Source organism: Anguilla anguilla, chromosome 12 (assembly GCF_013347855.1).
Source record: "Anguilla anguilla isolate fAngAng1 chromosome 12, fAngAng1.pri, whole genome shotgun sequence".
NCBI classification, from domain to species: Eukaryota; Metazoa; Chordata; class Actinopteri; order Anguilliformes; family Anguillidae; genus Anguilla; species Anguilla anguilla.
This window is the reverse complement of record NC_049212.1, coordinates 24,350,159-24,372,624: the sequence shown is the minus strand read 5'-3', so window position 1 is coordinate 24,372,624 and position 22,466 is coordinate 24,350,159. Positions and strand designations below refer to the sequence as shown.

General features: G+C 40.9%; 2 protein-coding genes across 2 annotated transcripts; one reads left to right on the top strand and one right to left on the bottom strand.

Annotated features, from left to right (window-relative positions):
• Positions 1-1,572: 1,572 nt before the first annotated feature.
• Positions 1,573-15,923, top strand: LOC118209890 (coatomer subunit beta'-like). The gene is made up of 22 exons (XM_035385616.1): positions 1,573-1,730; positions 4,304-4,441; positions 4,541-4,627; positions 5,001-5,127; positions 5,512-5,660; positions 5,975-6,121; positions 6,511-6,610; positions 6,871-7,013; positions 7,593-7,792; positions 8,175-8,285; positions 8,403-8,491; positions 8,604-8,710; positions 8,804-8,947; positions 9,300-9,430; positions 9,549-9,756; positions 10,096-10,206; positions 11,128-11,342; positions 11,510-11,602; positions 11,890-12,067; positions 13,024-13,095; positions 13,771-15,183; positions 15,582-15,923. The coding sequence occupies exons 1-22, from the start codon at positions 1,728-1,730 to the stop codon at positions 15,675-15,677; spliced, it is 4,062 nt and encodes a 1,353-aa protein (XP_035241507.1). The 5' UTR covers positions 1,573-1,727; the 3' UTR covers positions 15,678-15,923.
• A 65-nt stretch (positions 15,924-15,988) lies between these two features.
• Positions 15,989-22,010, bottom strand: mrps22 (mitochondrial ribosomal protein S22). The gene is made up of 8 exons (XM_035385617.1): positions 21,862-22,010; positions 21,443-21,600; positions 21,127-21,291; positions 20,484-20,627; positions 19,590-19,673; positions 18,588-18,733; positions 16,752-16,860; positions 15,989-16,429 (listed from the first exon to the last, which is right to left on the bottom strand). Exons 1-8 carry the CDS (start codon positions 21,980-21,982, stop codon positions 16,340-16,342), a joined length of 1,017 nt encoding a protein of 338 aa, XP_035241508.1. The 5' UTR covers positions 21,983-22,010; the 3' UTR covers positions 15,989-16,339.
• Positions 22,011-22,466: the final 456 nt, after the last annotated feature.

Genomic DNA, 22,466 nt, shown 5'->3' with positions numbered 1-22,466 from the left:
TATTATTTGCACAGAAAAAAAAATGTAATTTGTCATGTAAAAGCATGCCAAGAACTGGATTAACATCTTACCTCTGAAACTGCCTGAAGTGGTGATGGGATAACAATAGGAAGTCTTCACTCAGCGAGACAACGCTGGGCTTATCAGTCAATATCCAATAAAATGATGTAAGAGTCCCGGCACCATTGGTAAATTAGCTAAGTGGTAAATTGCCCCACCCTGGTTTAGTGTTTCACAGTAACTGAACATATCAAATGGCAAATGCATCTGTGAGTATAAGCAATGCTTCATTTGCACACATCTTATAGAGATCTCCAAGTTTTTGAATGTGAAGACAGAAGGTTTTCACTTTAAAATCCTGATTAAAAATACCACAAACATTTGCAATTTCACATGTAGCAGATGTACACATGATTTATATAACAACACCTGAAAACGTGAAAATCTTTTGCAGCTTATTGATATATGATCTTATATGTACACATGCACCCATCACATTTTTCAAGCTGAATAATATTTGTGTGGAAGGAGTGCATGCATGGATTTTCACTTTATAATAAGAAAATGAGGCCCACAATGTTACTGAAATTTATTGTGAAAAATGTGAGCTTTAGCTTTGATTTTTAGAACTGGTGGCTCTTCATACTTAATGTTTCTAGTTTAAACAAATACAAAACGCATGCATGCATGCATGCAATGCATTTAAAAAACATTTTCTACAAATAAAACATAGGCAAATACACAGGCTTACTTATACAGTTTATTTTTTTAACTTAACAAAACTGATTTAACTTTCAGTTGAAATCTATGGGATGTGATCCTGTAGTGGTTAGCCAGAAAAAAAAATCTTATAATCTTTTTTTCTGCTGCTCAACTACTGTAGCACAAAATTGCAACAGCAATATATCATGACTATTGATTTAATGACTAGCACAAAATAAATGGGTACAATAGGCAGCCTCTTATCTCCGTCTGTGCTTTTGCAGGTTAACCAATTCATGACCAAACTCAGCAATGATCTAATGATAACAAGGCAGTGTGACAGCAATAACACAATTTGTCTATGGTTGGTTGACTTCTAACATCAGTATGTCGTAAATTCAATTCATTTTTGCGTGTTCGCTGGAATTAATACTGTATCATTCATCATTGAGTGTAATTTGAAGTCATAAACACAAGTACATTCAGTTTTTATGGACAAAATGAATACTTATGGAAGACAATGTGCTTTCCTACTCTTGCAGTGTGGTATTATTCATTCTATTTTCGCGCACGCATCTTTTCAGTGCTCAATGATGCTTGTGAGGATGAAAGTGTATACTTCATTCGTAAATATAAAGTATACATTTTCAACTACAAGACAGAATGTATTTATGCAACAGAACAATCTGGTTGCATAACTGGTTATACGTGTCGTGAGCGCGGTCTGATCACTTGTGTGTTAGGCATTTGACATGTCAGAAATTATACGAACATTTAATGGGGAAAAATTATACAAGTAGCTTACTTCAGGCTTTTAAAGGTATACGTTAGGCTTACTTACATGACACACCCACTGCACATACTACGGAAAGCTACGGAGATCTCGCCGTGTTACGCAACCAGTCGCCTGATCTCGTGAGAGGGAGTCCCTGGAAGCTCCACGTAGCCAACTACGTCCACCTCTGCTGATTATTGTCTGTGTTCTGGGTTGTTTTAAGAGAGACGCCTCTTGGCATCGTGAAAACATGGTAAGGCTATCTAAGCGCACATCGCTACTTGCAAGCCTTATATTTTTAAATTGGTTAATTCGGGTGCAGTGGCTTTATGTGGGCGAGGTCTATTCTTTTCTCAGTAAATCAAAGTCCCGAGTCCATTGAGGGCCTATAATTGATAATAGCGACTTAGATCAGTCGCTATTAACTTTACACAAATGGATAGCTAATTTATAGTCTGAGAAGTGCAGTTTATTTGACGTACAGATCACTATTTTTGTGGTAATTGGGAAGCATGCATGTTCCATTGTTTGCTTGCTAGCCTAGTACGCGTGGTAACTCTCATATGCAGAACTAGTTCAAGCAGCTGAGAAGAATCTTCAATTCATAGCATATTGAATATAATAGCCGTCTAATTGTTAACTTCGATACTGTGACTACTCAATTAGCTACGTGTTGATGGTCAAGTATGTAAACCTAAATTCCTTTCGTTTTACGCATCTATATTACAAAATACGATTAATAGGTCAGTAAGCAAACTTTTTGTACAGTATGACAGAGCCAGCACTTATGTAACTTGAAACCTAATTTGACGTAGCAGTGGCCTGACAGCGTTCAAACCTTTTTGATGGGACACCCAAATCATAAACATTAAATCCAAGGACGCAAATCATTGTGTAACGCGAACATATAGGCTAACAAATATTTACTTTGTATGCAAATGTGCATATTACATGTGAGGCATTATGCCGTTTAAAATCACAATTATAACCCATGCTTAAAAGTAATACGTTTAAAAATATGGCGGACATTTTTTAATTTATTGAAATATATTTTGTAATATATTTATGAAATACATAAACACACACACACACACAAAGGTTTGTGAACCCTTTGGCATTACCTGGACTTCTGTATTAAATACTCATTAAATGTGGTCTGATCTTCATTTAAGTCACATTAATAGACAAAAATTCTGCTTAAACTAATAGCATACAATCAATTGCCCCTTTCATGTCTTCAGTCTGAACATTCACAGTTCAGGCTAGAAAATGTGAACCGTTGTATCTAGGAACAGGTAGGACATTTTTTGCAGCGATATCTTCTACTAAACTTCAGGTGAACGACCGCTACCCTGACATTCTCCTGTAAAATTTGATACAATTAAGATTTTTTTGTTCCCGTTGCAAGCTGTTCAGGCCCTGAGGCAGCAAAGCAGCCGCATGATGCTCACTCCACTACGTTTCTCAATTGGAATGAGGTTTTGGTGTTGGTGAGCAGTGCCTTTGCCCTCCAAACAGTGTTGTGCATTTCTACTTTAGTCTCATCCGTCCATAAAACATTGTCCCAGAAGTGTTGTGGAATATCCAAGTCGTCTTTTGCAAACTTGAGACATGCAGGAATGTTTTTTTGGAGAGCAGTGGTTTCCTCTGTGGTGTCCTTCCATGAATACCATTCATGTTTTGCAGTTCTTTTTTTGTGGACACATGGAGAGAGACTTTACTAAGTTCAAGAGATTGCTTCAGGATCTTTATTTTTACCATAGGGTTACTTTTTGACCTGCTTCAGCATTGCATGCTGCACTCTTGCCATGATCTTTGCAGGATACCCACTCTGAGAGAGTAGCAATAGTACTGAATTTCCTCCGTTTGTAGACAGCTTGTCATTTTGTGGATCGATGAACACCCAGGCCTTTGGAAATGGTTTTATAGTGTTTTCCAGATTTATGCATCTTCACAATTCTTCTTCTAAGGTCCTCTGAAAATTGTTTTGTTCAGTGCATTGTTCACATGAATAGATATATCTTGAGAAGAACAAACTCTGTCAGTAACCAAATTTTGTGTGCCTTTTTTATAGGCCAGAGCACCTCCTAGCCACACCTTCAATCTTATCTCATTGATTGGAACACCTGACTCCAATTAGCTTTTTGAGTAGTCATTAGCCTAAAGGTTCTCATACGTTTTCCAACCTAGACTGTGAATGTTTAAATGATGCATTTATTATTGACAAGAAGTACAAATATTTGTTTGTTATTAGTTTAAGCAGAATGTGTTAGTCTATTATTGTGACTTAGATGAGACCACATTCATTGAGTAATTAATGCAGAAATTGTAGTATTTCCAATGGGTTCACAGACGTTTTCTTGCAACTGTATAATGCACATCTGCTTCACAACATTATTATATTTAAATAAATGTAAATACATGTCATAAATATTTAAAAGCAACCAATTTTTTATATTTAAATATATTAAAATTTTTATATATAAGATATATTTTTATATATTTTATGATGTAAAAATATATGTGTAAGAAATACATTAAGAAATATAAGTACATATATTAAAATACATGCAGTTCCCTTATATTTCCATATCATTTTTTCCATATGGGACAGTACACCAAGTTTGTTTTGTTTACACGGGTAGTGAAGTGTCAAGATTTTGAGATTCATTTCTGATCGTTTAGAACCTGTGCGGATATCACCTTGTCCTTTAGAATGACAGGATTTCTCAACAAATCGTAAATGTGTTGAGATATTTGGTGGTCATTCATGAACATGCAGCAATGCACAGCACAGCTTGATGATGTTCTCTGTGTCACCCGCAGCCTCTCCGATTGGATATCAAACGAAAGCTGTCGGCTCGCTCAGACCGTGTAAAGAGCGTGGATCTGCATCCAACTGAGCCATGGATGGTTGCCAGCCTGTATAATGGCAGTGTCTGCGTCTGGAACCACGAGACACAGGTGAGTACCTGTTAATGACTACACCCTTTCTGAATTTAGCATCTTTTTGTATGTCACAGAGCCTTCAAAGTTATGATTAACATACTTTAATTCTTTCAGACCATTGTTAAGACCTTTGAAGTGTGTGACCTTCCTGTCAGAACCTCTAAGTTTGTGGCCAGGAAGAACTGGGTCATCACAGGAGCTGTAAGACTGTCTCATGTCTTGTGTGGTTTGCTAATATAAAATGCAGCATTTTTTTCACACTTTTGTCCTTCTGTTACTGTCTTCTGTAGATTTCACAGTTTGTTTTACTGTTCCTTTTGCTGCTTAGTATCTGGCAGTGCCTGCCAGTTGTGATTTACTGAGATTTGTTTCAGTCACTTAACTGTAGTGGGCTTTGAACTACACTGTGGGGAAATAGTGAAGGGTATTGTGGGCAATGCCGATTGGCTTATCTCCCGATGACATCACAACACTTGAAACTTGCTTGCTCAGCAGAGGTGCCTCTTACATATGCAGTGCAGATAAACTTGTTTGGGCTATTTATTTATTTATTTTTTCCTTTTGTGTGGAATAGGATGACATGCAGATTCGTGTGTTCAACTACAACACCCTGGAGCGTGTGCACATGTTTGAGGCTCACTCAGACTACATCCGCTGCATCGCTGTACACCCCACACAGCCATACATCCTCACCAGCAGTGGTATGACACACATCTGCTTCCAATGGCTAGCACAGAGAAAATGCTAATGAGTGGCTTCTGTTTTTACTTTTTGCATTTTCATTCCATATTTGTCTATGAATCTGCTTTTGCTGATTTTGTGTTGTATACCTCTCTCTCCCTCACTCCCCCTGAAGTTTTCGAAACCTAATCTTGCCAGACTTGTTAAAACTATTCATAATAATAAACATGTTAAACATAATCATAAAAATATAGATAATATTTTTCTGATTTTGTTTCCTTTTAGAACCATGGAAAATACATAAAACACCAAGCTAGAAAACCTAGTGACATCAGACAGTGCTGTCCTTGTGCTGTGTTCACACCTGTTTGTTTGTGTGTGTGTGTGTGTGTGTGTGTACCCAGATGACATGCTGATCAAACTCTGGGATTGGGAGAAGAAGTGGTCCTGCAGCCAAGTCTTTGAGGGACACACACACTATGTCATGCAGATCGTCATCAACCCCAAGGACAACAACCAGTTTGCCAGTGCCTCCCTCGACAGGACCATCAAGGTAACTCAAGTCACAAATTACAAGACAGCTCAGGAGATTTTTTTAAAACTTTGGAGACATTCACTTTCTCTGAAGAAAAAAAATAGATCATATAAAAATTAAATATGAAAAATATAAATACTGAAAATATATTTTCAGTAGTTTCAGCAGTGTGTTCTGTTCAGTAAAATTAGCAATAAAGGTACAGCAGCTTATTAGACTGTGGGGTTAGATGAGTTATGAGTGTCTTGGTCTGTGTGAATGCAGTGACAAAGACTTGTGTGTGCATGTGTGTGATGGGTCAGTCTGCGGTAACTCCCCGGTACCTGTTTCAGGTGTGGCAGCTGGGTTCTTCGTCCCCTAACTTCACACTGGAGGGTCATGAGAAGGGGGTCAACTGCATCGACTACTACAGTGGGGGCGACAAGCCCTATCTCATCTCCGGGGCTGACGATCGGATGGTCAAGATCTGGGATTACCAGGTACACACATCCGTTGTGAGGACAGATGATGTGTGATACGTGTTTGCATGATAATATGACAATCTGTCTCTCTAAAATTGAGCGTAGTTCACTGTGGAATAAAAATGATGCATTTTAAAGGCTGACAAATTCCTGATGAGGTGACAGTTTTATCAGTTTTAGATAACATAAGGAATGATATGATTTGATTTGAAACACACTGCACCGCCTTCTTGTTACGGTGTAGTAAAGTACCCTTCAATTCCAATAGACATTACATTCATAAGGCTGTTTAGATTTATATGTGTTTACTGTCTATACGAGTGCTACTTGTAAATACTGCATTTTTGATGAACAGGATTTGTAAATTGTGACGTTTTTGAGTTTGAGTTTTTGTCCTTCCACTCCAGAATAAAACGTGTGTGCAGACGCTGGAGGGTCATGCACAGAATGTGTCATGTGTCAGCTTCCACCCAGAGCTGCCCATCATCCTCACTGGATCAGAGGATGGTTTGTACCTTCCAGAACTTTCTTCTTGATTAAGAGCACCCTGGATTCTTCTCTAAAATCAATGTCTTTAGGTTGATGCTTATTACAGTGTTCCCTGAATAAGCAACAACATAATTTAACATGAGGGCTTTCTCATGTTAGTATGTTGTTAAAGCTGATTCTGGATTATTTTTGTGTGTAAATGATGAATTGAAAAGGGACTTTGATATAAGTAACAGTAGGATACAGATGTTCAGGTTGACCCCTCCCCTGGCCCTCAGGTACTGTGCGTATCTGGCACGCAAGCACGTACCGCCTGGAGAGCACGCTGAACTACGGCATGGAGAGGGTGTGGTGTGTGTGCAGCCTGCGGAGCTCCAACAGCGTGGCATTGGGCTATGACGAGGGCAGCATCATCATAAAGGTACTGCCCCACAGCACTGAGAACTGTTCTGGACCTCATCTCCCAGCATCCTCTCCACTCAGCTGTCTGTCTCTCACTTATTCATGCTTGCTGCTTCAGTTGTGCTTGCTGGTGGTAGATTCCATTGTTTTAATGGGAGTGATGGGAGTTGGAGTGATTCTGGGTCACATTATACCTCAGAACTACTTACTTGAATTCATTGGAAAACTGCACAATTCTAAATATCTTAAATATTCTTAGCTTAATATCAGATAGCTTAATGCCAGATCCATTCTGGCTCTCAAGGGACGTTTATGCCACCAATGCATACAAAGTATTTTATAAAAATGACCTTGAAAAACTGATTTTCCATATTTGGCATGTTTAATATATTGTCTCTCGTGGCTCTGGTTTTTAGGTATTGTTATTGTGATATTTCTCATGTGTTTTACCTTGTATGTCTTGTTTGTTTCTTGGACAGCATATAATTCTAAATTTCACAATACATTTTCCAGAGTAACCAGTGTATACTGTGGGAAAGAGGGTTGTGTGGTGTGAACTCTTTGGAGATGATGAGCCCCCCTCGCTCTCCCTACCCAGCTTGGACGGGAGGAGCCGGCCATGTCCATGGACAGCAACGGGAAGATCATCTGGGCCAGGCACTCAGAGGTGCAGCAGGCCAACCTGAAGGCCATGGGCGATGCGGAGATCAAGGACGGAGAGCGGCTGCCGCTGGCTGTTAAAGACATGGGCAGCTGTGAGATCTACCCACAGACCATCCAGCACAATCCCAATGGCAGGTGTGACGGCTATCTGATCCAAAAATCCAATTCAGACTAGTCATACTAAAGGCCTTACAGGCCCAGAATGATTCTAATACCCACCCAATGCGGTCCAAATGGTTCACATACCGACCAAACACAGCAAAATGTATTTTCAAACAGGCCAGGTAGACACATGGTGAGTCTAACTCAAATTAAGTGTAATTTAAAACATTTTAGACCGCTTAATGTAATCTAGCTCAACCACAGGGACTCATTGTAGGTATTTGGCTCACACATGAAAGAGTCCCTGTGGGCTTGTTGTGTAGAACATTAAGAAGTCGTTAAGAGTAATGTAAGGACTGGTTTCACTTTGGTTGTACATTTTACCCTTGTGTGTTGTGTGTGTTGCTGGCTGCAGGTTTGTTGTGGTGTGTGGAGATGGAGAGTACATCATCTACACCGCCATGGCGCTCAGGAACAAGAGCTTTGGCTCGGCGCAGGAGTTTGTCTGGGCCCACGATTCCTCTGAGTAAGATCACCTCTGTTAGCATTTGAACGTTCTTTAAACAATGTTATTCCGGTGTTATCTGTAGTGTGGGCTGCTTGGTCCAACTCAGCATTACCCTGAGAATTTGATGTGTTGCAGATATGCCACTCGGGAAAGCAACAGTATGGTAAAACTCTTCAAGAACTTTAAGGAGAAGAAGTCCTTCAAACCAGACTTTGGTGCAGAAGGTTGGCCTTGCTTTGCTTGTCTTCGTTAGTTTCCTGAGATTTTACTGGTTTGGAATATAGTACTTCTGTATGCTGTGTTATAAATTTTCACACACTGGCTTGCTTGTCCCAGGTGTGTATGGTGGATACCTGCTGGGAGTCAGGTCAGCGAATGGGCTCGCATTTTACGACTGGGAGAACACACAGCTGATCCGCCGCATCGAAATCCAGCCCAAGCATGTGAGTTTTTCCACTTCCCGCCTGATTCAGTTCAAAGCGTTCTACTTCACTTCACTCCCTGGGTCCAATGACATGGCCTGATGCTCTATCCAGATCTTCTGGTCAGACTCGGGCGAGCTGGTGTGCATCGCCACGGATGAGTCCTTCTTCGTCCTCAAGTACATGCCGGACAAGGTGGCGGCCGCGCAGGAGGGCAACGAGGGTGTGACAGAGGATGGTATCGAGGACGCATTCGAAGTAAGAGGATTCTGGCTTTCGGGGGTTTTGTCATTGTATCTGCTCTGGTAAATAAAAATCTGACCTGTAGCTTATCAAAACAAACCCGTTTCTCTGCAGTAACATGCCCGTGGTCTGGAACTGACAGTGTCAGTATTGACTGTGGCTGTGAGGCACATGAGGCAATGTACTGTACATATTCATGACCATAGGTTTCCAATCAACAGTAGGGGTAGAGTAGAGGAGTGCTCTTCACAAATTGATGAATCAGCTAAATGACACTATTCTTACAGATATGTTGTAAGATTTAGTTTGTTTCTTCCATCCCTCTCTTCCGAGTCTGATTTGGGCTTCATCTCCATCTTTGCTGTAGGTCCTGGGTGAGATTCAGGAGGTTGTGAAGACAGGCCTCTGGGTGGGAGACTGCTTCATCTACACCAGCTCAGTGAACAGGCTGAACTACTTTGTGGGGGGAGAAATTGTTACCATTGCTCACCTGGACAGGTACTTCCTCACCTGTCATGGCCTGTGCCTGAAGAAGCAAAGAAGCTGAAATGCCGCTCTTCATTTCTGTAGATGAATTATCAATTCATGTGAGTGATGTCATGAATTTCTGCCACAGGACAATGTACCTGCTGGGCTACATCCCCAAGGACGACCGCCTCTACCTGGGAGACAAGGAGCTGAACATTGTGAGCTACTCGCTGCTGGTGTCCGTGCTGGAGTACCAGACCGCTGTCATGCGCAGGGACTTCGGCATGGCTGATAAGGTGCTGCCCACCATCCCAAAGGAGCAGAGGACACGAGTGGCACACTTCCTGGAGAAACAGGTGGGTGAGCCTGGAGTACTTCCTGTTGGCCTGTCTTGGATATTAGGATTACTGGGAGTTTGTGACCCGAGTAATCACAGTATACACTTCCCTTAGAATGCATAGTTCTGCTGATTGGCATTTACCAGTGAGTACAATGAGTAATCGTTTACTGTTTTGATTTCCTTCTTCAAAGCTATGCTTCACTGCATTGAAATGCGTATCAGTGTGAGTAATCATGTGCATAAAGCATGTTGAATTCTAGAAGTGTACAGTAAATTGTAAGCTGCCTGGGTAAGAGGTGATCCTGTACTACGACCATGCTGCTGAATAGTCTGCCTGTGTGTTGCTGTGCCACAGGGCTTCAAGCAGCAGGCGCTGGCTGTGTCCACAGACCCAGAGCATCGCTTTGAGCTGGCACTGCAGCAGGGGGAGCTCAAGATCGCCTACCAGCTGGCCACTGAAGCAGAGGTCAGTGTCTACACAAACAGGAAGCTCACAAGGAAAGAGTCACTGTTGAACCATGTTATTTTTCTATAGTTTCTGAAGTGTAACATGAAAAGTATTCAAAGTTTTATCATTATAGTTGGGAAAAAGCTGGAGATCATGTATTTAAATATGCAGAAGGGAGGCTTTGTAAAAGCTTTGTAACAATCAAGATCTTGTAGATGCACTTAATAGTTTGTTCTTTAGAAGAGTGTATCACCAGAGAACAGGTTTTAAGAAGTGTTCTGTAACAACTCATGGATGTCTTGGAGGGGGTGGGGGGTCTCCATTGTTAGGTTACCCATTCTTTTCTTGAACGTCAGGAATCATCATCATTCTTATTACTGATACTGATATTATTACACAATGGGAAATTTAAGTAATGCCTATTTAAATGCTAGAGAAACAAGGTTGAGGATAATACATGCCTAAGACAGGGTGGCCAATAGACCCTTACCCAAATATTGAACACAGTGCAGTGATACATGTTGATCAAATTCAGTATTGTTAGCCAAGGGGGTATTTAATGCAGGTTATTTATTAAATAAACCTGCATTTGCAGCACATGCTGACAATATAACTAACATATTTGTAAAGTTTTATGTACCAAAGTGCTAAATATGGGACATTGGCCATCCTGTATGGGCCAAACAGTGTTGGACAGAATGGCAGGACATCCCAGCAAAATAACTGAACTGAGTACTTAAAGAGCTAGAGGACATCATCTATAAATCATATAACAGCAACATCGGCTTGTTTGCAAATGGGCTCATTGTTTAAGTCCAGTATTTTATTTGTCTGTGTGTAAGGTAAGGGTCTGCGCCCTTTGAAACACAGCGTGCTGAATCGTACGGTGCGGAATCACCAGTTAAAACGCTGTGACCTGTCTCCCTCCCCGACTCGCAGTCAGAGCACAAGTGGAAACAGCTGGCAGAGCTGGCCACCGCAAAGTGCCAGTTCAGGCTGGCGCAAGAGTGCCTCCACCACGCCCAGGACTACGGCGGGCTGCTGCTGCTCGCCACGGCATCCGGCAACGCCGCCATGGTGGGAAAGCTGGCCGAGTGCGCGGAGCGCGACGGCAAGAACAACGTGGCGTTCCTGACCTACTTCCTGCAGGGAAAGTGAGTATGAGGAATGGACATTGGAGGGCTTCAGGGTGTAGCAGGTTGTTGAAAGGTGGTGGGATTGTGGGTGTGGAGAAATGTATCCAGAGCCCTCAATGACAGGTACAAGAGTGTATGTCTGCTGTCAGTTGTGTTCCAACAGCAACTCTGTTTCATTTCCTCAGATTGAACAACTGTCTGGAACTCCTAATCCGGACAAATCGTCTGCCAGAAGCTGCTTTCCTGGCTCGTACGTACCTCCCTAGCCAGGTGTCCAGGTAAATGAAACAGACTTCCTCCTTTTCTGCTGTGTGGGATATTGCCTTGCTGGCGCACATTACTGTGCTATAATGGGTTAGCTTGGCTCTTAAATTGGGCTGCCATGTACCACAAGACACCATCGAGTGTTTGTAAACTAGATCTATACAAAGTTCTGACTGCATAAAGTTTTTAAAAGCCTTACTTACAGCCTGTCATAATTATTTTTAACTAATGTACTTTTTATTGTCGGTTACTGGTTCCTTCTGAAGGTTGCGTGTGTCTCCGCCTTTGTCTGCTCTGACAGGGTGGTAAAGCTGTGGAGAGAGAGCCTGTCCAAGGTGAACCAAAAGGCTGCAGAATCATTGGCGGACCCATCTGAATATGAGAACTTATTCCCTGGGCTGAAGGAGGCCTATGTGGCTGAGCAGTACCTCAGAGAAACCGCCAAGACACAGCCAGCCGCCGAGTATCCCCTCGTCGCCGTGAGTGATCGTGCTTTGTCACATTTGAGTAAACTTTCCTTTCAACCCTCAGAGGGCCCTCCTTCCCGGTAATATAGTTTATGTTTTAATTGCCACATAAACAATGAAGTGAGTCTTATGAACACTTTATGATTCCTTACATTTCATCATTATTATTAGCTTAAAAATCATTTTGAAATCATTTATTTCCAAAGCACCATCTGTGTGGAGTCTATTTGAGATGGGCATAAACTTAATGGTGCAGCTATTTAGAATATAAATTTAAAATATCGTGCAGTTGTGTCAACAGTCAGTTAAACAAATGTTCACTGCAGATTGTTTTGTTTTTATGATCTGGGGGAGAGGGTATGCAGGCATACTTAGCAGTTGTGTTGAATAGATGCCTATAACTGGGTAAATGGACATAATTTGACATGCTGTACATATGTAGTTAAAAAGATACATTTACTAAGTCATACTACATAGTACATATTAAATTCACCGTATCCCAATAACATGATATGCCATGGAGCTTGTCATCGTTCTAAACTGTGCTAAAGTGGAGTTCATTAAAGGGGGAGTTCAGGAGAATCAGGAGATTTGAATTTAATACTGGTGCAGTCTTCTGGTACAATCTTCCTAAATGATATGCTACCCTCCTAGAGTGCCAGTATTCTTATCAATGGTAGTATTTAGGGTTAGTTACCATTCAATTTACTGTATTAAGGTGATACAGAGTAACTATTGTGTGGTGATTACCCCTGGTACAAATGCAGAAGATTCTTTGGTTTTTATGTAGTCTTAATCTTAATGCAACAGAGGAACTTGTGTGTCTTCTGTGCAAACAGTGAAAAAAGAACAATGAAAATGTTGTATCCAGGCAAATTTCAACTTCATTTATACTGTATTTTCACTTTGTCTCTCCAACTGACACAGTTGTTACTATGAACTGACCTTGCTGTTTTACTCTGGTTTAGCCAAATGAGGAGAGGGCTGTGTTGGAAGAGTCGAGAGGCTACCAACCCAAAGGAATCCCGGCAGCGACTGAAGTAAGAGCTGAATCACACATCTCTGGACTGCTTTATCTTTGACTTGGGAATGCTTAGGCTTTTCTTAGTCAGCACAGCCCAGCTAATCTTAAATAGGTCCTCATCTGAGAACAGTCCAATCAGAACACAGCATGCACACTAATCCGTCAGTTCATGGTGAATGGTGAATTAAGCTTATTATGCAGATGTTTTGTTAATGAAATATCTTTTAAAAAAACTGCGCACACACACACATACTCTTCAGATGAAACTTGGCACTTACGGAAAATTCAAACAGCTGAACCAATCAAGGAAATTTCACCCCACTGCTATATGTAAACACAGTTAAATTAGTTATGCATTTTAGGTGCAGATTCCATTGCAATATAAGGAGTTGAGTGACTAAATTAAATAATCATTTGAAATCTGGAAATAATTCAACTCAGCTGGCCTCTGATTCCTTGGCATGTGATCAACATAATCATGGAGGAACATGGGTCTACAGAAAATGTTTCTGTCTACTTTTGGCAAAACATTCATTTGTACGTTTTGCTTATTTTTTCAATGAATTCTAGTACAAAGATTAGTGGGCGTTTGGCTGATTAGCAAATCTAATGTTCTGCTGTGGGTTTTAAACTAATCTGACAGAAGCAAAGAAGGTCACTTGTGAGGGAACCATTTGATGTTGTTGTGTAGGAAGTTCCTGAGACTGGAGAAGGGGCCACTGCAGTAATGGCAGCAGCAGCAGCAGTTTCAGCTGAAGTTGAGGACCATGTTTTGATGGAAGTGGAAGCCCCTGTTGTCCCGAAACCCGAAGTGCCTGTTGTCCCAGAAGCTGAAGCCTCTGTTGTCTCGGAAGCCAGAACCCCTCTTGTTAAAGAAGCAGAAGTGTCTGTTGTCTCAGAAGCGGAAGCCCCTGTTGGTATGGAAGCTGAAACTCCTGTTGCCCCAGAAACAGAAGGCTCTTTTGTCACAGATGTGAAAGTCATGGAAGATGAAGCTGCTGTTGTTGAAGAAGTGGAAGCTCTTGCTGACGCAGAAGCTCCTGTTGACATAGAAGCAGAAGTCCCTGTTGACACAGAAGCAGAAGTGCCTGTTGTCACAGAAGCTCCTGCTGACATGGAAGCAGAAGTGTCTGTTGTCACAGAAGCTCCTGTTGACACGGAAGCAGAAGTGTCTGTTGTCACACAAACGGAGACTCGCATTGTTACAGAAACGGAAGCTCCTGTTGACATGGAAGCAGAAAGCCCTGTTGTCACAGAAGCTTCTGCTGCCACAAAAATGGAAGTTCCCCTGATTACAGAAGTGCAATTGCCCATCTCCACTGAAGATGAAGTACCCATGCTTGTGGAAGAGGGTGCACCTCTCCCTGTAGAAGTGGAAGCTCCCTTCAGTGCAGAACAAGGGCTGGCCACTGTAGAACAGGAGACTCCCATTGTCCCCAAAGTGGAAGCTCCCATAATCCCTGAAGTGGAAGCTCTCATAATCCCTGAAGTGGAAGCTCCCATAATCCCTGAAGTGGAAGCTCCCATAATCCCAGAAGTAGATACTCCCATAATTCCAGAACTGGAAGCCCCCATAATTTCAGAACTGGAAGCCCCCATAATTCCAGAACTGGAAGCCCCCATAATTTCGGCACTGGAAGCCCCCATAATTCCAGAACTGGAAGGCCCCATAATTCCGGAACTGGAAGCCCCCACAATTCCAGAACTGGAAGCCCCCACGATTCCGGAATTGGAAGCCCCCATAATTCCGGAAGTGGAAGCCCCCATAATCCCAGAAGTGGATGCATCCATAATCCCCAAAGTGGAAGCCCCCATAATCCCAGAAGTGGATGCATCCATAATCCCCAAAGTGGAAGCCCCCATAATTCCAGAAGTGGATGCTTCCCTCTCAGTGGATGACCTTATCACCACAGAGCTGGAAGCGTCCTCTGATACACTGATGGATGCTCCTGTCCCAGCTTTAGTTTCACTGGAACCTGCCAGTTTTGTGCCAGAGACAACAGGTCTCCTCACACCAGCACCCACAGCTGTGCAGGAGAAGAGAGAGGTGGACCCAATGCCATCACCTGCAGCCGAAGGACCTGAGGCCAAACTAAAAGACGAGGTAAGGTGTTCTACTGATCTACTTTAGTCCTGTTTTTTTAATGCATAACCACGCTGTCAAATGAACTCCCTGGTAAATCTCAAATTAAAATTTAGCACCAGCTGGCTACAATGCAGATGTACAGTATTGTACAGTAAACTATAGTGGCTTCACCATGACACACAAAAGATCACTCCATCCCATAAGATATACATGTTTGTGTGAGGATCTTAGTACACCCATGTCTTGTCCGACACCAGCAATACCTTACGGGTAATTGGGCTACAGGCTACGTATTAAGTGTCTGACTCAGTTGCTATGCAAGCTAGTGGACTATGGCATGGAAAGCAGCAGCAACTGCTAGTTGCAGGCATTATACACACTGTACTGTAGGTCACGTTCTGGTCGTGTTTTCTCAGGCCCTCTTTGACCTGGATGACGATTTGGATGACTTTGATCTGGAGGATATCGACACATCAGACGTCAATCTGGATGACGACTTCTTGGACGACTAAATCACAATTAAGAGACCAAACCATTTGTATTTGTCTTTTTGTAATTTTCACATTGGAATGGAAGTAAAGGGACAGAAGGGAATAGGTGGTACAGTAACAATACCTCATTAGTAAATATTCAGTGAAGCTGGACTTTTTTTAATGGAACCCTGGGACTCTCAAACTGTGATGTGCATCAAAGTACATTTCTGTATGCACAATATCTTGGAACACTCTTACCTCTGAATAAACTTTTACACTTCTCTATTTTGGTTTTATGTCTTTTTCTTCTATATATTCAAAGAGTAATGACACACCCAGATCAAGGACCATAAAATACAAAGCTTTTTTATTTATTTATTTACATGAAGCAAGGCAGGCATTAAGAATATTGAACACGGTTCAAAGTCCAACCAGTGATTCCATGAAGTATGGCAGGTGAAATATGGACAATGTAAGCAAAAAGTTACAGCTTCTACTAGACTTAAAAGAACAGACTTTTTATGGATGGGAAAAAAAACCTGAAATGTAGACAGATCTGTTTTGGTTCAGCCTAAATAGTTCTTACAGTGCAGCCATAATTGCCCACAATGCACAGGCAGTTAGTCTGAGCCCTCTTCATAGAACCTCTACCCTGGAGGGGGGGGCGATGTGGAGCATAAATTAGAGTTGGGAAGGGGATGTCAACCGGAGCTCTCCAGCGGGGTCTGCTGATAGGTCTGCAAAGCCAGCTCGATGTATCCAGCGCGCTGGGACTCCCTCTCGGCGTAAATCTAAGCAGGAGGAACCAGGATTTCATTATACTGCAAATTTTTGTATGTGTTGTGTTACAACTATAAGGACATTTATTTATGAACCAAAAAACCCAACAGGCAAATAAACATTATTGAATTATTGCAACCTTGTACTATATGTGCAAATATCAAATTCTTTTGAGCATTTTTGCCTCTCCAAAATGCATAATAGAAAATAATGAAATATTTCCCATATAATACGGTTACTCCCCTTTTTTCTATATCAATAATAATATGCAGTCAGTGGTTTCACTACGCTCAGCTGTTCATGCTGAGATGTGGTACAGCTCAGCACCCCCACCTTGATCAGATCCACTCCTGTGGCTTCCTGCTCACGGGCCTCTGTAGCCGACTTGCTCTGAGGATGAACCATGTGGAACAGGCTAACCAGACTTGCTGCATCTTGCACCCTAGAACATTTAAACGTATTAATGTCGGCCAGGGGGACAGACTCAAAAGTCATTTTCTTCTTGACAATACATCATTCTGGACACTAGACAATGGCCTGTGTAAAACAGCTTAAACCAAGTCTCTCACTGGGAATATAGTACATAATAGCAGCTCATGTTTTAGTCAGAGCTGGCCGCAGGTTTAGCGCCACAACTATCCCCAGGCCACACAATTCGGACTTAAGCGGTAGGTGTGATTTATGTTGGAGCTCTGTGGGGCCACACCCAGTGGTTCAGGAAGCCAATGGAGTGCTGCCTGTTTGGAAAGCAGGACATTACAAAATCTGCATTTTACACTAATTCACTTGCATTTTCATAAAAATAACTCTTTTTGCCATAATATGCCAAGTCACAATGATATGTTCATAATTTGAGGGACAAAATTGCGGGACTAGAGCCGAGCTACAAATAATGCTTTGGCATTCTGATCAAAACTAATTTTTGCCACGCTAATATGCCTAACAATAATAAAAATAATTTAGCCTATAGAAACAGTTATTTATCATTTAATTTAACAGGAATTGGAACTGAAAAACACTTGCACTTATAAATGCAAGCATTTATGGAATACAAACATCTAACTGACTGCATAATGGTATGGCCCAATACCATTATGTGCAATAATAAGAGCAATTTGGCAGCAGTAATAAGAGCTAGCTAGCTAGAGCGTGATTTCTCGTTTTCGACTTCTCATTCAAATTAAGCGCTTCCTCTCTGAATATTGCAATGCCACTAATGGCTGTGTAAATATGATCAATAAACAACACAAAGGTCAGAAAGACGACTGGCTCAAAGGAACATAAGAAATTGTTTTGTTGTGGTTCGCATCTGGGTCATTGCGCCTGTTATAATCTTTAAAAAAAAGACCTCAATATCTGTATAAACAGAACTTCTTCTCCCACTTTTTAAAGCAGATTACTTTTTAAGTTACATCATACTACAACTCTATCCTTTCTTTTTGAAACTGCTTTATCTTTAACATCAGCTAAGATGCCAATATAATGTGCTCAGCTTCCAGTTTAAGTATATGCCTGAGTGAGTACTCTCGACAAGTTCATTATCGGGAGGGCATTTTGCCGTGCAATTTCAAGCATAGTACAAAGACTTGATAGTACAAAGGCTCTCTTTAATTGTTTTTAGTGCCAACATTGCTAACAGTCGACGGATGGAGGTTCATGTAGACAGCAAATTTGCTAAAACTCTGAATTGCATGAAGCTGCTACAAAATAGTTCCATATTAGAGATCCATCCATAGTCCCAGAGATTAGAGCCTTTGTCTCTGTGGCATTACATATCAATGGACAATATATATATATATATATATATATATGAATAGGTACTTTGCTACACATGTATGTATAGTTTTTATTAGGCTATATGGTTTGCAGTAAATTAAGTAATTTTAATAAAGCTATTTATTAAACACAATTGGCAATATGCCACATTTAAAAATGCAAGAACATGGTGGCCAGTTTCAATCAGAAGAGGTCCCCATTTGTCATTAAATCATACCAAACTTATACTGCATTAACTTAAATGGGCTTTTTTTCATTTGTGATATATTTTTGTCTCCCGTAATTCAAGTGTTACAAAGGTTTTTTTATTTATTATTTTATTTTTTAATTTTCACTCTTTTGTTATATTCAGCACAACAGCAGCAGCCAAACATTAGTATGGTGTTCACTCACAGTTCTCTCTGCAGCATGTCAATCACCAGGCCATCAATCCTTCTCGAATTGACCAAGTGCCACACCATTCCTCCAAAGTGGCGAGTGGAACGCAGCAGGTCGTACTTGCCTTGCTTTTCAATATCCTCATAAGTTATCTGGTGCACCTGAAAAACACGCGGATGCTAAAATGCTTAAGCGGATTCATTTTAATTATAGCAAAGTGGGCACTACCTTAAATTAAATACTAGTAAAACCGCCTCAACATAACATCCATATTCCGATAACCATTCTAAGATGGCTCCCGATTTACTGTGATGCTCCACTAGAAGAGTGGGTGTGTGTAAATGATGTACACACTATAATAATTATGTGCAACTGTAGCAGACAACCAAAAGAATTATTATCCGTCTTGCATTTTCAAAAATGAAAATACTGAAAAAAAGATGAAACATCAAAAAAATGAATGTGTTCACTTCAGATAAACTGAAAACTATTGTTGAAAAAAAGCAATGGCCAGAAGGATACACAATTCAAACAAGCAAATAGTGGTTCTTGAAGCATCATTAAAGAAACAGCATCAGTGATGGATCAATAGAAGGGGATCTGAGGTCAGCCAACGAGCAGGCAACTTCTGACCACCAGCTCAACTTAAACAGCCTCTAGCACTTTCAATGAATAATTTATCAGCTAATGTCAAACACTGCATTAAATCTCATATTTCATTTAATGCCCAGAAACTTGCTTCCCTTCAAACCTCACAGAATTATGATAGACGCTGACACACACAAGTTATTGGGGGGGATGGGGGGGCGGGGTGTACTTGGGAGTGAATCCATTTAAACATAAGTCTACAGCTACAAAAATCGTTCCCTATTTAAAAATAATTCTACAGCAATGTAAACAATGATTTTGACATGACTTCCAAAGTTATGAACATTTCTGAATAACCTCCATTCCTATTCATAATAGAAAGATACTGCATAAAACCACTGTTACAACCAGCAGTCCTAAAGCACTCACCTTAATGTACTCCAAGGAGTCAGGTTCAAATTGAACGAGACACAAATCCAGGATGTCTTCGTGTCTGTCCTGCTGATACACAACCTTGATGCGTGGAGAGAATAAGAAGGGTCTGTGACTCTGACAAAAACTGAGGGGCCTACCTATGGTAACACTGCATGACACTTGTCCAAAGTGACTTACATATCTGACATTGTCATGCTATTCGTCAATACAGATCGATATGTAATGAAGAAGTTCAGTTGTTTTGAAGTATAAGGCCAAAATTACACCAGGCAAGGAGCATACGTAACGGAAGTGGTGTGAAGCTCACCTTCGTTCGGTGCCCATGCTAGTGGATTATAGCTGTTGCACAGGCCATGGAGTGTGTGCGCAAATAGTAGCATGCTTTTGGTGTCAAGCCAAATTTCTCCATGTCTGGCGCACTGATTTCAGAAAAATGTCTCTTGGAAATGCACTGTTGATGGTCATATTTGCACCATATCACCAAAGAAGCATAGTCCAAGACTACATATTTGATAAGCAACCTATAGTCGAGAGTTAATAGCTGCATGTTTATTAAAAGGCATACATGTGCACAAATGTAATTTTAAAAGCAACAGTCATCACGAGATGATAAATGTCCAAATTAACTTTTCCAAATGAACATTGGGTGGGTCACTTAATTGTCACCAAAATAAATGAAAATAGTTGTTTAGTAAATGTTTTGGTAGCCCTTTAATCACATAAACTAAATAAAGGGATAGAAATATATATGTCCTCTATGTTTCAGGAAAGATGAACCAATCTGAAGTCACAACACCTTAAAACATTTCTGAAGTAAGCAGTGTAGCATGAGTAAACAAGACGGATCCACAACCCAAACCTGAGGCCTGACAGACAAATCTGGCTCACCTTGAGGTTCTCCTCATTAAAGACAGGGGGAGGGGTGAGTCTCCTTCCTGGTCTGGGGAAGTAGATTTGCAGGATCCTGTCCCTCTCTTCCCATGATGCTTTGCGCAGGATACCAGTAGGCTCTCTGACCACAATGAAGCGCTCCTGGATCAGGACAGTACATGTGAGAGCGACAAAGTAGTCATGGCATTAAAGTTAGCCCACACTCTGTGTGCTGCCCTGAGATACTGAAAGGATGAAGGACACCCAAACAAAACTTAATTGCATTAACTGTGACACTGACCAAATATTACAATATCTGAGCATTCACGAAATCAATAATAATTTTCTTGCGAACAAGTTCATTAACATAAAAAAAGAAAAAAAGGTTCCCTTTAATATGAATCAAATATTGTAGTACTCATAGTTTCGGAATAAAACATTACATTAAACAGAATGTATCTCCCTCCACTATCCCTCCTCTACAGAAAAGGGGAAATAATTGTGTCTGTGAACAATAATTAATTTAGCATCGATCCAATCTCCTTCCTTAGGATAGCATTTAACCCTTCATAAAGATGAATATCCTCTTTTTTGCAGAATCCTCTTTTTGTCAAAGCCTCTGGTATGGTAAGAAGTTCCTAAATTATCCGCTGGAACTTACTCTGTGCGGTATGTTAAAGGTGATGTCAGTAAAGACGTATTTGGCTGTATCCATGCCTTCCAGGATCTTGTCTTCTGATAGAATGTCATTGATAGGTTGCCGTTCTGGCAGGACTGGGGGCATCTTCAGCCGCTTTCTCGCCTCCTCCGCGGCTTTCTGAGTAGCCTGTGAAATAATGTGAATTGCAGGTTGTGTTAATGAGATATTTATCTCATTCTCTCTCGGATTCCATATTACCATAATGAATGCGTTTTATTTGTGTTATTTTTAAATCTCCGATTTGATCGATGTTCAGAAGACAATGTAAACACTCTACCTCCTGAAGTTGCTCATCTGTCATAAGTTTATATGTCGGAGGTTTTAGTTCCTGTTTAACGGGTTTAAATATCTTGTGCAAATCCATGCCTGTGATTCTAGTAAGAATCTCCTGCACATCTTCATCTTGGAACTTCGGTTTTCTTCCATCCCGCGTGCCTGTCGGATGTGTACACACACCACATGTACAATGAAATAACATTTCCAAGTCAAGCAGTACAACTCGATCGCATAATGTTCCTTCCATTCTAGCTAAGATGCAATCTAATGTTCAGACCATTCTAGCTAGCTGGCTGGTGAGTTACCATGATGATACGTTAAGACTTGTTAAGTAGCTAGGATGTACAAGGTCAATTATGGAGTTGTATTTTCCCTAAGTCCAAAGTAATACAAAACGATCAAGAACCCCTTCAGACATACCATTTTCCGTGCTGCATAACATTCTTCTTGTGCACACAGCCAACATCTGTGAGTTTTGATGGACGGTTCTAATCCGAGAGTAGCATCGTAACAAGCACCGCGTTGCACTGTAGGCAGCCATGTTTACAGCTTGCTCCCGTCAAAGTGACGTTTCCTTTACCCTGTTTGCTGTAGCGGAAGAGCGGTGGATCCTGGTAGATGTAGTTTTCACTGAGGTACGAGACCATAAAAAATATTTCTTTTTTTGTAAGGAAATATAACTAAGGAAACTAAGAAAATATAATTTGCATATATAAGTTAACTGTCTTATTTTTCACTTGAACAAGAAAGTACGTATAGGCTTTAGCATGTACACTGATTACTGGATTTCATATATAAATGTTTACATCTTCAGTTCCATGAGTGTAAGTGAAGTTACAACCCCTTTCACTGTTTTTTTATGTGTGAATGGAATGGAACAAAATGGAAGTGAAAGTGCAGATTGGCCACTTGGTGGCACTAAATCAGTTATGAAATTGGAATGTATTCATAACTCCTGTCCATGTTCACCTCGTAGACACATGAAACCAACGTCACTAGATCCCCCTCACATGGAACAAATTTGC